At 42.3% G+C, this 17,676-nt stretch overlaps 1 protein-coding gene across 1 annotated transcript in view; it reads right to left on the reverse strand.

The window, feature by feature from the left end:
• Positions 1-17,676, reverse strand: part of Cpvl (carboxypeptidase, vitellogenic like) — a 101,156-nt gene that overhangs the window by 20,324 nt on the left and 63,156 nt on the right. The window contains exon 11 of the mRNA XM_013351370.1: positions 3,585-3,767. Coding sequence (XP_013206824.1) covers positions 3,585-3,767 — 183 coding nt within the window. The remainder of the gene's footprint in view (positions 1-3,584; positions 3,768-17,676) is intronic.

Consider the following 17,676-nt stretch of genomic DNA (forward strand, 5'->3'; position numbering starts at 1 on the left):
GAGCAGCCTCCCATTGCACGCCACACAACCACCCAATCAACGGCAGCCTCCCATTGCATACCACACAACCACCCAATCAAGAGCAGCCTCCCATTACATGTGACACTACCACCCAATCAACAGCAGCCTCCCATTGCATGCCACACAACCACCCAATCAACAGCGGCCTCCCATTGCATGAGACACTACCACCCAATCAAAGGCAGCCTCCCATTGCACTAGACGTGGCCTTGCTAATCAAAGGTGAGATAACAGCACTTAAAAGACAAAAATAGAGAACATGTTGTCAGCATGCACTTCTAAAATAAATGCTAAAGAGACCCCCCCGAGGGGGACAAGGAATGCACTAAACATGATGGCAGCTGGCAGGTTAAACATGTAGTGAGTTCTCAGAGAGTGCTGGTTGGTGCAAAGGTGTAAATAATGCCTGTTTAAACCAGATACAGGATTGTTGGATTAATAGCAAAAAACAGCAGAGTAGGTAAAGGCTAAAATAATCTGAGGTTGTAACATTTGTCTGGAAAACAGTAAAATTCTTATTTATATTAGCATTAAGTAAGTCTAGCATTCATATTAACTAGTACTTTTATAAGACAATCTCAAAAGAATGGGAGTTCACAGATTGATTAATTAATGGAGATAATAAAATGACATAAAACTCTAAGGAGTTAAAACTACAACAGAACAAAAATATAGACCCAACGGAATAAATAGAAAACATGTAATGAGACAGTAGGACCTAAAAACAGAAACCAGTAATTACATTAAATGCAAATGTATGACTCCAAATCTAGAATATTGTCAGAAAGCACACACAAAAAAAATAAAAGCCATTATACTGTGCAAAAGAAACATATATTAAATATGATGCTATAAAATGACAGACAGGGGAATGCTGAGAAAAAGAAAGGCATCCCACATGAATACTTTCAAAAGAAACTTGGTACAGTTACACTACTATCAATCAAGTTGACTTTAAGATGAGATGCATCACTACAGGAGTATAGTTCATAAGAAAGAAAAATTTAGTGCCAAGAATATATAACAAGGATTCTATGGCTATATGCAGTGAACAGCACTAAGTAAACAGAAAAATAGAACAATCTTCAATCATAGCGTGAGATTTTAACAGATCTCTATTGTCAGCTATGTGGTAAGAAGGGGTAGGGGGGAAGACAGAGAGGCAGATAGAAACGAGAGACTGAGACAGAGAGGAGAGAGAGCAGAGAGATAAGCAGAGACAGAGAAATAGAGACAGAGGAAGAGAGAGAGAGAGAGAGAGAGAGAGAGAGAGAGAGAGAGAGAGAGAGAGAGAGAGAGCTGTTTTACCCAGCTATATAGCCCATGAAGCATAAAGACCTTGAGGGTAAGATACCCCAAGGGTGTGAGAATGGGTTTCTCTTGGTTAACCAGCAGCCATCTAATTGGACTTAATGCCCACTCAACAAGAGAAGATTTATGCCTAATTTTATAAACTTAGCCAAGTACCCAAGGATGGTGAGGTCATAGATCATAGAGAAGAACCCGCAACTGCCAGTTCTCTAAGGTATCATAGTTACCAACTACGTTCTAAATATCTTTCCTTATATCCACAGAGAAGTGTATCATTGCCCCTCATCAAAGAAGCTTCTTTGTGTAGCAGACAGAGAAATCACAGAAATCCATACCTGATCAAATACAGAGAACAACTGACTCTGGAGTGCCCATGGATGACACAGCCCCTACACCTAAAGTTCAGGGAACACTGTAGAAGAGGGCATGGAAAGATTGTAGGCACCAGAGGACCAGAGCATCTGCTTCCAGACAGTGTCTTCTATATAAGACAGAGAGTTACACCCATAAAATTAACAATATGGTCACCTAAACAAGACTCACACAATGATAACACAAGTTGACATTCCAACAGAGATAGAGGAAATCTCACAAGGCTCCAATCCTGATGAAAGGCTACACAATTCATGGTTGATGAGAGGGGGTAAACAAGTCTTCTTCAGAAATGAGCCCTCCATTAGGTTATCCAGTCTCATGTGGTCAGCCTTAAATATATATATAGATAAGCAATACTAAGTGGACTCAGCTATAATTGTATATACATATGTGTGCATGTGTATGTATACCAATAATAATTGAAAAAGAAGAGGACATAAATTTGAGAGGGAATTGAGGGATGCAGGAATTGTGTGGGAAGGGTGGAAGTGATGTAAATTCTCAAAATAATAAGCATAAAAATGGTTTTTTAAAAGAGCTTGATTGACATAAAAAGCATTACAACTAACAATTGAAGAGTGTAATTGCTTTAAAAGTATACAAAGAATGTTTGCCAAAAATAACCACTTCAAGGGCCAGAAAGTAAATTTCAAATGGTTGAAATTATAAGGGATATGTGGGCTTTTAAACCACAAAGCTACAATAGAGTACATTCCCTTCAGTTTATAATAAATGCAAGAATGAAAGAATCAAAATGATTTAAAATTAAGCATTACACTTTAAAATAACACACTGGCCAAAGGGTATAAAATACAATGGAAATTATGAATACTTTAGTTCAATATAATGAATTTTGTGTACCTTTAAAACCAAGATTAACATACATGTAACATACATTGAGTGCACACATAAAGTGAAAACAAAAGCTTTGTCTTCTAAACCTCTATCTTAAAGATTTAAAAAAGACAGTAAATAACTCACAATAAAGATAACATGATAAAAGTGCAAATAATAAAATAAAAATAACAAAAACACATGGAGAAATCAACAATGGCAAAAGTATTTGGTACTTGAAATCAGTGATAACTTAGTTGTGGCTCAGGCAAGAGAAAAATAAGTTACTAATATTTTAAGAACACCAAACTCTTAAGAGGAACTAAATGAAGGTTACAGGAGATTATAAATTCTAAATGTTAGATGAAACTGACGAGCTTGTGGAAAAGCTAAAGCCTATGATAATGTTAGAAACATTAAAAGTTGATTAACCTCCCCTTACAGAAATGCAATCTGCGATTTGAAGCCTTCTCTTAAGGCAACCTTCAGGCAAGATGGCCTCAGTCATACAAATCCCTAACACTGAAAGGTATTACTGACCACAAGATGCTTACGTGTTATGAAGTCCACAAAGGACTGTTTCAAAACTCAAAGAGAAAAGAAAATGAGGGCAAAAGGAAATTCCAAGAGTAACACTTAAGCCCTGAGTAGAGCTGACCACAGGGTCAGCTAGGGAGAGAGCTTGTTCTAGCTAGCTCTCTGCATCCCTTATAAAGACAGGTTCAGAGACGGTGGGCATCTGCATTGAGTCGTCCTCCAATAATTGCCCAAATTCCCTTTGACTTCCAAACAGACTGGGATTTTCTCGTTAATGATTTGCCACTCTGAACTTTTCCAGTGTCTCATTATGTCTTTAGCAATGCTTAGACTTCTGTCTGCCTTGACATCAGTGATCTCTACCTTGATAATGGGGCCCTCTCTTCTCTGTTTAAGAGGAGGCTGGAGGAAACACATCTTGGCTGTTTTCCTTAGTGGTTTTTGTGCTTTGTGGTTAATCCTACCAATCCAGTCCCACGACCTATGTGCCCCAGCCGTTTGCATACCTGGTAGAATTTATCCACTTGTCGCACATAACCAGCCACATCATTATCAGATTTGAAGACCTTCCAAACCTTTCTTCGTGCCTTTTTGTATTCCTTTGATCCCTTCCAGTTCATGGCCATCAAGGAGCGCTCTGTCAAGGCGGCTGCCACGATGATGTCCAGTTGGCCATTGTAGAGCAGAACCTGAAATGAAGTTCAGTCCTAAGCAAGTAGGAATTCAGAAGGAAAAACAAGGAGCAAACTCAGGGACAGAGGGCGAACCTGCATCAGACAGGGGAACCTGAGATTTGCAGCCAGTGTCCCAAGAGGCTAGGCTAGCAGATCTGAGGCTCACTGCCTTCCAGGTCACCACACACACCAACAACCTGAAAGAAACTCTGCTCCTGTCTCAGCCAATGCATCCTTTCAAGCTTAGTTCATCATATTCAACAGACATCTGAGTCCCAAAAGATAAGCAAAGAGGCTTTCCCGGACTCTGTACAAGGTTGGTCTCTTCAGTCTTCAATTTGACCTGAATGGAGACCTTTGGTTGAATCCTCAAATTGGATTTCACAGTGTATGCTATTTCTACCTTGATGATGCTACCTTCTTAAAAGGTTTAAGCAAATCTAAAAACCAAGTGTGTGTGTGTGTGTGTGTGTGTGTGTGTGTGTTCATCATGTAGACATGAACAACTCACTTGGCTGACTAGCAAGAGTATATCTTTTAATCGAACCAAGGAATACTACACTTTGCATTTTGTTCTGCTTGGTCCTCCTGTGTCATTTGTAGCAACCATAGCATCTTCAAACAGAAAGATAAACATCTGTTGAGCCTGTGCCGCTCCCAAGGCTTCTTGGCTTTACTGTGATGGCCACTCATTCACAGAGAAGAGAATCCTCCCATTCCAGAACACTCTGTTCCATCCTACATAAATGGATACCACAGAGAATGCTGGGCTGGCTTCCCTTCTCCCCACACAGCTCACAGTTCACATGTCAAGGGTTTAGAGATACGGATACTTTCTGTTCCCAGTAACCCTATTTGTCAAATGAACTCTAGGAAAAGAAAGAAAAAAAAGCATTTAACTATGCTTGTTGAGATTCATGATAACCAAGAACTCAAAACCCAACATCTTACAGCTCGTGTATAGTTAAGGGTACCATGATATATGAATTCTATGAGATGGTGTAAAATCACTTAAGTATTTGGTTGAATCATGAAGTGAAATGGGATGTGCTTATCTTAAAATTGAAATATGAAGGCTGAAAGTCAAACATAAGCCATATTACAATTATCTTACTCAATATATCTACAAACACACATATATGAAATGAAAAGTTTGGAAAATAACATGGCTTATTAATTTACAAGATAGAGAGAGACCTGAGCCACTTCCTCCTTTGTTTTCTGTCTTTCTGAGATTGTTTACACGGGGCTAACATGATCATAATTCTCACAAACCATTGCCACTCTCCCCAATCAAGAGGCTTTCCTAGACTCTTCTCAACCTTTGGTTTACTTCCGAGGCTCTGCTTTGGTCTGAGTTAAAAACCTTTGGTTCAAACTTCAAATTCGATAACAAGTGTTTGCTGCATCTGTTTCCATCTCTGCACGGCTTCCTAAAAGGCTTAAATAGCATTAAAAAGCCAGGACTTTGACCCACTCCCAGTCTTCGAACAGAGGTGGGACGGGAATCGGGCTAAGATGAAAGAGTCCTGGGCCTCCACCACAGGAACACTCATCCTTTCATGTCCCTCAGCCCCCGTTGCCAGCCCCTCTCCTACACAGGAACCCAAATGAAAAAGACCTTGATAGTTTTAAGGCTATTTTTAAAGATTTGACTCAACTGAGCAATAAAATATTTGCATTGTTTATACAAAACACAGTCCCAAAGGCTTCTAGTCCTTACTGTCTGTGCAATGCCTCATACAGCTGTTTGAGCCAAATGTATGGAAACAATTACACGTGATGGGTACCAGTGAACAAGGCTCAAACGCTGCGCCATTCTACGGCGGCCTCGTTATGGCTGATTAACAGAGATAATCACGTACAAAGTAATTCTCCTTCCATAGTTCAGTGGAAAGATACAGATTAATTAGCAGTTCCCCAGGCTGTCTGTTCTTCTGGGCTGTTCATGCCCATGCTTTGAACTATCTTATCCCAGGTTGTCCCTGGAAGCTACCTTTTTATCTTCACCATACTTTAGAAACCAGCATAAGGTTTCTTGGTTTTTTTTTTTTTTTTCGTTCTTAAGGGACCATGACAAAAGTCATAGCTTACAGGCTTGTCTGCAAGTATTGCAGCATGCACATGCTGATCTGAACTGAGACACATCCCACCTCTGAGCTCCTCCCTCATCAGTCCAAACTTCACGAACAAGAACACCAACACTCTAGGACAAGGAAGCAAGGGCCAAGATGCCCAATCTTGACATAGAAGACCCACTTTGGGGGTCAAGGAATGGCTTCCCTTTTCAAAACAAGGCACACACTTTTAATTTCTAAAAGGCACACAAATCAAATCACAAAATAACAGCAAAAGAGAAATTAAATAAATGGTTATGACCCTCGTGGTTGCCAACTTGGCTTTTTGCTAAAGCAGACTTCTGCATGTTCCTATGAGGATGGGTTTAGAGACAACTGGCATCTAGGTGAGTGAGCTGAGTGAGTCAGGAGACACCTGCCCTGAATAGGAATGGTACCCTCCAACAAGTTGGGTGTCCAGATGGAACAAAGAGTCAGCAATGGCGGAAGCCTGTAAGCTGCACGCTCCATCTTCTTCAGCAGATGCTGTATGTTACTGCCACTTCTCCAGGTTTGCAATGCACACCAGTCACTGCCTGGAGTTAGCAGGGGTGGCTTCTTGGTCTTTATCAGGCGACCTCATGACCAATGAGTGGGTAAAAGAGCCCAGGGTGCAGCACCTGTGAGCTGAGAACCCAGGTGCATGGAGTCTGGAAATCATGCATCTGTGCCATCTTCTCGCATCCAGAGAGACACAGAGATCTCAGGGCCCGGCCTGACCCCATACTCCTGCAGACAATGAAAGATGTGCACACGTACACAGGGCCTGGCTTTTCCCAGACAGGTCAGTGGGGATCTAAGTCCATCTGTCCTAGACTGAGGAGTTTCCCAGGACCATGATTTTCAGAGCTAAGAGCAGGAGAGTCATGCCAGCTTTCCTACCTGTGTGATGGTAATTAAAGCCACAAAGTCTAGAGTCAAAGAGAAGAGAGAAAAGTGGCATTTAGCTACATTTCTGGGTCAACAGTGCATCAAATTGAACAAGAAGCAAGGGAACACAGTTGGAGCTGTTTTCCAGAAATGAACCAGGCAGTGCCCGGAGCACCCCAACTCCAGTTCCCCAAAGTCTATGAAGCCAACAAGAAGCACAAGCATTCTTGTGACATTTTCCTTCCCTCTCTGGAGGACTGGCTGGTTAGCTCAGTAAAACTGATTGTTATGCTACGAGATGGAAAAGTGCTTGGTTTTGTTTGATTGTTTGTTTGGTTGGTTTTTTTGTTTGTTTTTTGTTTTATCAAGACTTGGTTTCTCTGTAGGTGTGGAGCCTGTCCTGGAACTAGCTCTTGTAGGCCAGGCTGGCCTTGAACTCACAGAGATCCACCTGCCTCTTCCTCCTGAGTGCTGGGATTAAAGGCGTGTGCCAGCACCACCCAGCAGAAAATGCTTGTTGAATAAAAAAAAAATCAAAAATTGCACTCTACTTGTTTATCCTCTATAACTGCCGTATTTTTAAACCACGCACAAGCATTCAACTTGTGTAAAGAATGAGGAAGTGTGCCACAGTTTCAAGGCGGCCAGAGGATGCTTGACTTATTTCATAGTCTGATTGGGGTCGAGTTTTTAGGTCACGTGGTTACAGTGCTGCCGTAATGGAAAACTGTGTTACAGGCAGGGACACTAAGAGCAAATCGAGTGCCTCAGTTTGACAAAGGCTGTGACTGGGTAAAGAGCCTGCAAACCTCCAAATGCTACCAGTCCCGTCTCTCACAGCAACCAGATAGAACAGCTTTTGGTTCTTAGATCATCTTAAACCTCCTTCCAAAACTGAAGCATTTATGAGCAAGGCATCAGGAGATCAGGAGAACAATCATCTTTCCTCGTTGATAAAAAGCAGAGGGTGGGCCGGGGAGGTGACTCAGCTGGTAGACTGTCTTGTCACCAGATCTGAATTTAACCCTTGGAACCCACATGTGGAGAGAACTGACTTCATTTTAATGTTCTCTTATTCTATCCACATGTGTCCTGTGGCACAATCATCCATGCGTAACAGATGGACACATACATGAACACCTACGTAAATGGAAAAACAACACACAGGAAAAGTGTTTTCCTCTGTACCCCGAAGTGCATTCCTCTCCACACGGCTTTATTTTTACCCACCTTCCCGAGGCAGGGCTAGGTATATGGCCACTGTGTTGTTAAGGAAGTCATGAGTGTATGAGGTCCTGAGTGACTTCTGGATTCCAGACTTTCAAAGTCCTACCTATATCTCCTTCAGAAAGCAACTTAGACGCTCCAAAACAGAAAGCACTTGTTCCCATGACTAAGAGATCAGTATCTCCAAAGCCCCTGGAAACTATAGGTGGGTGAGTGTGGAACCCAGTTCGTGTTTCCAGAACAACGTCGGGCAGTTTGTCCATCTCTGCTGAGGTATCTCTCTCAATCATTTCTCTCTTTGTGTGGGCAAGAATGCAGGGGAGGAGGAATTATTCACAGAGGGTGACAGAGTCTAATAGGGCTGGCCTTCTTTGTTTTTTTTTTTACTATAATTTTGTTTTTAGTATATATTCATTATAGAAATTCTAGGTTTCAGTATGACATTTCTGTACAAGTGTATAGTGAGCTCCATTCATATTTACCCTGACATCACTCTCTAGTCCATCACCCCCTTTCCTACTTTTTCTCCCTATTTCACTTTGATGCCGTCAGGGAGGGGTGCGTATGTGCATGTGTGCGTGTGTAAACTTACAATCTGCATATGAAAGAAAACATCTGATATTCATTTTTCTGAGCATAGTTTCTCATAACGCGATCTTGCATTCAATCCATCTCCCTGCAAAGGTCAGCATTTTGTTCTCCTTTATGACTTACTAAAACTCCATTGTGTATGTATGTAGTCTTGTCCGCACTGGCTTTACCCGCACATGTGTTGATGGGCATCTCAGCAGCACCCATGACGTCACTGTGGTGAATAGTGCTGCAGTAAACACGGGTGTCCAAGCACCTCTGTGGCGTGCTCACTTTGGATTCCTCTGGTTATGAACCCAGGTGTGGCACAGCTGAGCCCCATGATAGCTCTATTATTAGTTTCCTTGGGAACCTCCATAATGGCTTCCATAATGGATGTGCCAGCTGATGCACCCAAGAACAACATAAAGTTCTATTACTAATACTACCCAACCTCGCTCGCCAGCATTTGTTCCCAGTTTTGTTTTATGATTGCCATTCTGACTGGAGAAAGATGGACTCTCCACATAGTTTATTTTGTTTTGGTGTGTGTGTGTGTGTGTGTGTGTGTGTGTGTGTGTTTATGAGTGTCTGTGTATAGATGCACACACGCATGTGAGGACAGACAGAAGACAGCCCTGAGTGTCGTTCTTTAGCCACTGTCTGTTTTTTGTTTTCTGTTGGTTTGTTAAGACAAGCCTCTCATTGGCCAAGCAGCAAAGCCAGCTGACCGGCAAATCCAAGGAATCTTCCTGTCTCCATGTCCCCAGTGCTAGGATTGCAAATGTCTATCTTTCCATATCGTTTTGATTTATGTTGCCCTGGGGACTACAGATGCTGAACATTTCTTCATAGACTTATTGGACATTCGAATGCTGTTGGGCATGGTCTGTTTTATTCTTTTGATTACATGGATTGGATTAATTTTTGTTGTTTAATTTTGGAGTTCTTTATGTAATGTCAATATGAATCCCCTGTCAGATGTGTGGCTGGCAATGACTGCCTTTCATTTGTAGGTTGTCTATTAACTGTAATGATTTCCTTTGATGCGAAGAGGCTTTTCAATTTCATATGTCCCCTTGGTCAATTCTTCTCATTATCTCCTGGGCTGCTGGATTCTGCTTTTGAAAGTCCTTGCTTATGCCTACATTCTGAAGGTGTCTGCAGCCTTCCTGGGGCTGCTGTGGAACGCCTTCGCTGCCTGAGAAAGGGGCCATCTATGTGCTTGCTGTACCTGCTCCACTTTGTTCACCCCTGAAACCTACTGATGCTTGGAGGGCGGGGCTTCCACTCTTCGCAGGTTTTATGTCACTCTGTGTGGAATCACGTGCTGCTCTGTCTCGTCAGGTCTGCTCTGTCTTCTCTTGATTACTACTCCTGCTACCGGGCACTCACTGGGCACGGCCCCTCAGAGAATGCCACTCAGTTTCCTTCTTCTGCAGGAGGGACGGGAATGTGAATCAGCCCAGGGACTCAAAGCTCCTCCGCTGCAGATTGGCTGGTGGGCAAAGGGACCCAGGGGACCTGAGCAGTGCACAAACTCCCTCTCCTATGTAAATGTCCAAGCCCCTTGGGTTCCTTTCTTTTCTAATCTCAGTCCTGCATGAGTTCTGAGAATTTTGTGATTCGTTGGTATCTTTTAACCAATGGCTAGAAAACCTAGATACATAAAGCGCTGGACCAGTGATGCTCATGTCTGCACTCTGAGACCAAGAACGCCAAGACGGGAACGTTAACCTCACAGAGGTTCCATTTGCTTTTCTGGGCACAGACATGGTGACACCCACACAACAGAAGTGAGCAGCAATGGGAACATGTGCTCCCAGCTCCCAGCACGGAAGCTACTGTGCAGCGGGTCAGAGAGCGTAGTCTTCCTCTTATTCGGTGTGCTGACTAGCTCACAGTGGCTTCAAAGGATCCATGAAGCACTTGATCATCTGACAGACTTTCATGGAGATCCAGACACGAATCTGCAGCAGGAGGACATGCAGCCAGGACAGGCAATCACACCCCGGCTCTTCAGAGGCAGCCCGCCAGCACTTATTTTACGCACATCGGTCATAACACCTCGGCTTTTCTTGAAAGGTAGAACTGTAAATTATTACATTATTGCTCTGAAAGCACTTAAAAGCCTGGAATTCAAGATCGCAAGGAATTTCCCCACCTTAAATGCTACGCAAATGTGGTAAATGGCACTGCTTTAAAAGAAAAGAGGTCTTGAATAATACTGGAGCCCACTGCTGTTCTGTCGTGGGAAGCAGGCTAAGCATCTCACAGAGGGCAGCTGTTAAGGGTCCCATTTTCAGAGCAAGGTGGCAGAGATTCAGAGAGGCCCACTCGCAGACCCATGGTTATGTGGGGTGCAGAAAACAAAGTAAGGCTATGCCTAAGCTCCCACCGTGCTTCTAATCACCCGCTTCCACAGTGTGTCACTGCCAAAGGTCACTGTTTGCAGGGACCAAGTCAAAGTCAAAGTAAACATAAACCTTTGAACTGAAGAATCTCAGTTTGTAGTTAACACCACAGGCTCTGCCGAGGTTTACACCTGAACTCTGAACAGAACAGCAGATTTGCCTCAACTAAGCTACTAGGTCCATCCACTGACATTTCCTCACCGATACAATGGGGACCAAAAGCATATAAGAATTGGGAGAACCACGTGACCTGTGCAGACAGTGCTCACAGCATCCCATGTGTAGAAAACAATGAACACTTTTGGTAATAATCTCATCCCAGCCACCTTTGAGGTAAAATACACAACAACTCAGTACTTTTCAAATGAAATATGTGACTAAGGTCATAAGAATTAGAATCCAACACAGTTGTGCAGACCACAGTGTGATAGCCAACAGCAGGGGCTGGTGAAGGCCACATGAGGGGCTGGAGAGAAGGCTCAGCAGTTAAGAGCAATGGCTGCTCTTCCAGAGGACCTGAGTTCAATTCCCAACAACCACGTGGTGGCTCACAACCATCTGTAATGAGACCTTGTGCCCTCTTCTGGCCTGCAGGCATACATTCAGGCAGAATACTGTATACATAAAAAAGAAATCTTTAAAAAGCACATGGAATGTGTAGATAGAAATCTTGAACCCCAGCCCTGGTCTCACTAACCAGGCCAGTGCTCATCAAGTGAGTTTTTGTGTGTCACTAACTCATTCTGAGCCCTAAATTCTCCCGAAAAAGTAGAATATCATTAGCTCAGAGTTTGGGAAGCATCAAATCATATATCAAAGTTTCCTGTAATCTGAAGAACAAGGTTCTACCAATGTCGTTGTTGCTCTTTATCAAGTTCATATATCAAGTTCAAAGAAATACTTAAAATATGCATTGTATCGACTGCCTGAGAGCTGCATTCATCAGCATTACTCATAGCAGTGAGAACATACAGAAGATGTCCATGACATTAGAGCCTACCAGGAGGCAGAGGCCAGAAGAATACACCTTTAAAGACCCATCCTAGTGACTTACTTCTGCCAGCCAGACCCACTTCCTAAAGGCTCCACAACCTCCAAAATTAGTGCCATCAGCTATGGCGTGAGAAGCCTGAATGTGTAAGGGACATTTCCGATTCAAGTCATAACCCACCATGCCAAACTCTAGTCCTCAATGCCACACAGTCAGAAGAAGGAGCCTTTGGATCTGATGGGTCATGAAGGTGGGCCCCCTAGCAATAGAAGGACACCTGGAGAGGTTTTTTTTTTTTTTAATGATTCTTTTCTTTTAATGTGACAATACCAGAAATCATCAGATTGCCTTCTAAGAGGACCCAGGCTGCAGTCAACAATGCTGCCGCATGACTGCAGACTAGCAGCCTCCCAGACAGCAAAACAAAGTCCAATTGTTTTCAAATCTCCCAATCTATCAAAGATGTAATAGGAATCCGAACTCCCAAGAGTGGAACTCTGCCAACCTGCACTCTTACTTCCCCTTAGCCATGGCACACTGACACTGTGCTGTGCCCCCCCCCCGCCATGTGACTCTATCCTTCCCTAGGGTCTTCACACATAGAAGTTAAGGCAATTGCCTCATAGCCAACATCAGTGCTGTTAGTCTCATCTGATTTTTAAGAACAGAAAAAAAAGGTGTTTTCTTGTACCTATGTCTCTGTCTGGGGGAAAAAAACAGTAAGTCTCAGCCAACTTTGTTCATTTATTTCCTCCCGCTTCTGGACCGGCGGGCTGCTGAGTGTCACTTCCGTCTGGATGGAAGGGAAGCGGCCTTTTGTGGGAGATGCAGCTGACAGTGGTTTCACTTAGATAGCCGATGTGATGTTGATTTGTTTGATTGCCCAGTCATCGCATGTGAGTCCAACAGACCAATATTTACATGAGTAGCTGAGGGGCCAAGCACCTGGGACCAGATCTGAAAAGGGATGACCCTTGTCCTGACGCAGCTGACTTTCCTAAACTTGGCAAACCAGTGAACAATCAGGAGAGGAGAGGCACGCTTGCTCTTTCATCCTTGACGGTTTCCTCAGAAGAGGGGCCAACAGCAGTCAGCTTCACTCCAGCCTTTCTGAACCCCTAGCCATGTTAACGACTCAAAGCATAAACATTGCAGATTCTCAAAGTACACAAATCGCCAGTTCACCCAGGGATTAACTGTCTCTGCAAGAATGCCTGCTTCTCTAAGGAGCAGAGTCAGATGACGGTATAAGAAGGTGTAAGATGTGAATCACCAATAGGTCAAGGAAGAAATAAAGAAAAAAATTAAAGGCTTCCTAAAATTCAATGAAAATGACCACACAACATACCCAAATTTATGGGACACAATGAAAACAGTGTTAAGAGGAAAGTACATAGCACTAAATGCCTACATAAAGAAGCTGGAAAAATCCCACACTAGTGAATTAACAGAACATCTGAAAGCTTTAAAACAAAAAGAAGCAAACTCACCCAAGAGAACTAGACAGCAGGAAATAATCAAACTGAGAACTGAAATCAACAAAATAAAAACAAAAAAAAAGCAATGCAAAGAATCAATGAGACAAAGAGTTGGTTCTTTGAAAAAAAATCAACAAAATAGAAAAACCTTTATCCAAACTAACCAAAAGGCAGAGAGAAAATATCCAAATTAACAAAATCAGAAATGAAAAGGAGGACATAACTACAGACATGGAAGAAATACAGAGAATGATCAGGTCATATTTCTAAAACCTGTACTCCACAAAACTGGAAAACTTAAAGGAAATGGACAACCTTCTGGATAAATATCACTTACCAAAATGAAACCAAGACCAGATAAGCAAATTAACTATACCTATAACTGCTAAAGAAATAGAAACAATAATCAAAAGTCTCTCAACCAAAAAAAAAAAAAAAAATCCCAGGACCAGATGTTTTCAGCTCAGAATTCTACAAGATTTTCAAAGAAGAACTAATACCAATACTCTTCAAATTGTCCCACACAATAGAAACAGAAGGAACATTGTCAAACTCTTTTTATGAGGCTACAATTACCCTGATACCCAAGCCACATAAAGGCATTACTAAGAAAGAGAATTACAGACCAATTTCACTAATGAACATCAATGCAAAAATACTAAATAAAATACTGGAAAAATGAATCCAAGAACACATCAGAACCATCACTCACCATGATAAAGTAAGTCGGCTTCATTCCAGAGATGCAGGGATGGTTTAACATATGAAAATCTGTCAACGTAATTCACCATATAAACAACTGAAAAATAAAAACTACATGATCATCTCATTAGATGCTGAAAAAGCTTTCAACAAAATACAACATTCCTTCATGATAAAGGTCTTGAGAAAGCAGGGATACAAGTAATTACTATATTTAGGTATCTAAATATAATAAAGGCAATATACAGCAAGCCAGCATCCAACATCAAACTTAATGGAGAGAAACTCACAGAGATCCCACTGAAATCAGGAACAAGACAAGGTTGTCCATTCTCTCCATATCTATTCAATATAGTTCTTGAGGTCCTAGCTAGAGCAATAAGACAACAAAAGGAGATCAAGGGGAGACAAATTGGAAAAGAAGAAGTCAAACTCTCACTATTTGCTGATGATATGATAGTTTACATAAGCAACCCCAAAAATTCTACCAAGGAACTTATACAACTCATAAACACTTTTAGTAATATAGCAGGATACAAGATCAACTAAATAAATCAGTAGCCCTCCTGTAACACAGATGATAAACAGACTGAGAAAGGAATCAGAGAAACATCACCCTTCACAATAGCCACAAATAGCATAAAATATCTCAGAGTAACTCAAACCAAACAAGTGAAAGACTTGTATTACAAGAACTTTAAATCTTTAAAGAAAGAAATTGAAAAAGACATGATCTAAGTCTCGAGGTCATAACCAGATACTCCCAGAAGAGCACCCCACAGATCTCAGATCCATCCAGAGAATCTCCATACTCCACCTAGGCTTCGCCTCACCTAAATTAGGGGGTGCCACAAGACAACTGAGGTGGAAAGGGAGGTGTGGGCTCTTTGGACATAGCCTCTATAACTTAGAAAGGGCTTGAGGCAGAACTGCAGACAAAGGTTCATGCTGGTAGATTTTCATTGCCACCAATATAACAAGGTCTGATAGAAAGCAAATGACATGCGCCCACATGCAACCTAAACTTTACCCGATTTGTAAGTGTGCAAAGGCAAAGCAAAACACACGCCTCACCCACAGACAGCTCAAGGCTTGTCTCCTTGTGTTCCCATTGCCCGTCCCCTCACTAGGAAAATTACAGAAATGCCACTGGAAGCAGCTTGGGCCTCTTGGTACAATGGAAAAGCAAACTGAGCTTTTGTGTGAAGGGCAGACTTTTGTTGTTACATTTTTCAATGAAAGATTTATGCTTGCCTTTTGGCCCGTTCACAATACATCATAATGCTTTGCAGACAAACTTATGCTCTTTTCCCAATGATCTAGTGACCTTAATCTCTAACATTTTGTGGTTTCCTGTTTGGGGAAATGATTGAACAGAAGCCTAAGCTATTCCAGGCTGCACAGCGTTCCCAGCGGGCCTCTATCTGTCTTACTTTTGAATGTTCTCCTGTTCAACAATCAAAAAAAAATTTTTTTAAGGAACTTTCCCTACAGATGCTAAATCATCAAAACCCCTACAAGGAAGCCCTTCCACGCTTCCTTTTTTGGCTACTTTCCTTATCATTCTTCTATTGCAGTCCCAAGGTTCTGGGAGTTCTTTCTGCTTGAAGCAATTAGCCTGGCCCACTGGTGCCTTGCCTCTGAACAGAGAGAATGAATTGTACGAATATCCAGTTCATCAAAGGATAATTCCCAAAGGCTTCTCAAGCACTTAGAAAAAAAAAACAAACCTTGAATTCATCTAAGGAATAGAACATTAAAGAACTGTTCTGTCTGGAGAAGAAGCTACATGGTCACAATCTTGGCCCTTCTCCTTTCCCGGTTTTGCAGGGACTCCAGGATGTGTTACACAGAAAGTTTGAGTCCCCAGGATTACTTGGGAAGGACTAAGGCAGGAAAAATAATGAAGCTGGTGAATGAAACAGTAGTCAAACCTGCAAGTAGGTCATTCTTAAAATGAGAAACTTTGCTTCCAAGTATAGGCAAAGGAGGCGGGGAAGCGAGCTGGGAATGACTATCCCATGTGCCTGCCAGTCCACCACTGGCTGGTTTTGCCAAGAAGAATGAAGGAAAGTGAAAGTAGAGCAACAGGCTTGAGTGAATGTCCAGTGATGCACAAACAAGGCCTTCCAGCCAAAAACCAATCGCCGCTGCTCGCAGCTTCAAGTTAAATAACTGAGCTGCTTGGATACGGGACTGAGAAGCAGAGCCAACTTGAAGAGCATCCAGAGAACCAGTGTTCCCACACGGGGATCTTAAAGGAAACTCCAACTACCTTGGAACAGCACAATGCAAAAGATGTTCTATAATGATCCAGCATGGTGTTGTTCCGCTAAATCTGAATACGCAAGTCCTGGTGGTCCTCTCTAGGGATTGGGTTCTCTCCTTGATCACCTACCTCTCAAGAATGCCATTAACCACTTTCAATAAATGCACTTGAATGAGCTGGCCACACCCCTAGGAACAAGCCTCCCCACTCGCCCTCACAAATCCTCCCAGAAGAGGAGTGTCTTCCTGGTTACCAAAGTGCAGCTTCAAGGTCATGTTCAAGGGACAGCTCCAAAGGCTACAATATGTTTGCCGATATTATTAACCTTCTGAAAGGAGAGGAAGGCAAGGAGCCAATTCCATTCCACATCATTAAATGCATTTAACTAACATGCCTACTTTTGCACACAAACTAACCAACCTGCAACCCTGCAAAGAAAAGAAAAATGCTCACATTTCTCAACAGTTAAGTTTGTAGTACCAATCTACACTGTTAATAGATTAGTTAGCAAGTGCTACAAGTGTGGCCAGTCCAAACTGAGACAGACACTCTTTAAGTTCAACATACACACAGAACTTTGAACGTTTCATACAAAGTAACCAATGTAAAAGACCCCAATGGTTTCTTAGTATTTATTGCAACTGATATAATAACATATATAAATACATATGTATTTATAAGTAACATTTTATCTTTATACAGCTAATTAGGGTCAGTATATGATTTTACTTCTATTCATTTTTAAGTGGAAATGTAAATATTGCATTATGTTTCAGGTATAAGGCTCCGGTATGCTTTGTGTCAATTAATGCTGTAAAGAACTGATTCCTCGGCTATAGCTGCCAAATGACGGAAGTAGCTTTCCAGTTCAGTCAATCCTGGCTGCAGTCTGCAGTGTTCATCAATCTAGATTAAAGCAACGGGAGATATGACACTTTAGGGGCAAGCAGATACTCCCAACCTTTTCTGCCAAGACAGAATGTGTATGAATGCATGCATGTGCACACCCACACTGCACACACACACTACGGACTCCTTTCATTCTCTATCACTACCTCTATTCTCAGAGTCAAGCAATGGTATTGCTAGACACAGAGAGCCTTCCCCAGGATGGCAAGAGAAGCAAAGCCATGAGCAGGGCCACAGTGCAGCTTTGGGAAGGAAGGCCCCTTTCCCAGCTAGAGTTGCCCCAGGTACCAGAGGAGTGCGGCATGGCTCTCTGGGGGAGAAATCCTAAGCAGCCTGCAAAAGGCGTTACTAAAAGCACTGAAGCCCTTAGAAGAGCT

Source organism: Microtus ochrogaster, linkage group LG3 (genome assembly GCF_000317375.1).
Source record: "Microtus ochrogaster isolate Prairie Vole_2 linkage group LG3, MicOch1.0, whole genome shotgun sequence".
Classification (NCBI taxonomy): Eukaryota; Metazoa; Chordata; class Mammalia; order Rodentia; family Cricetidae; genus Microtus; species Microtus ochrogaster.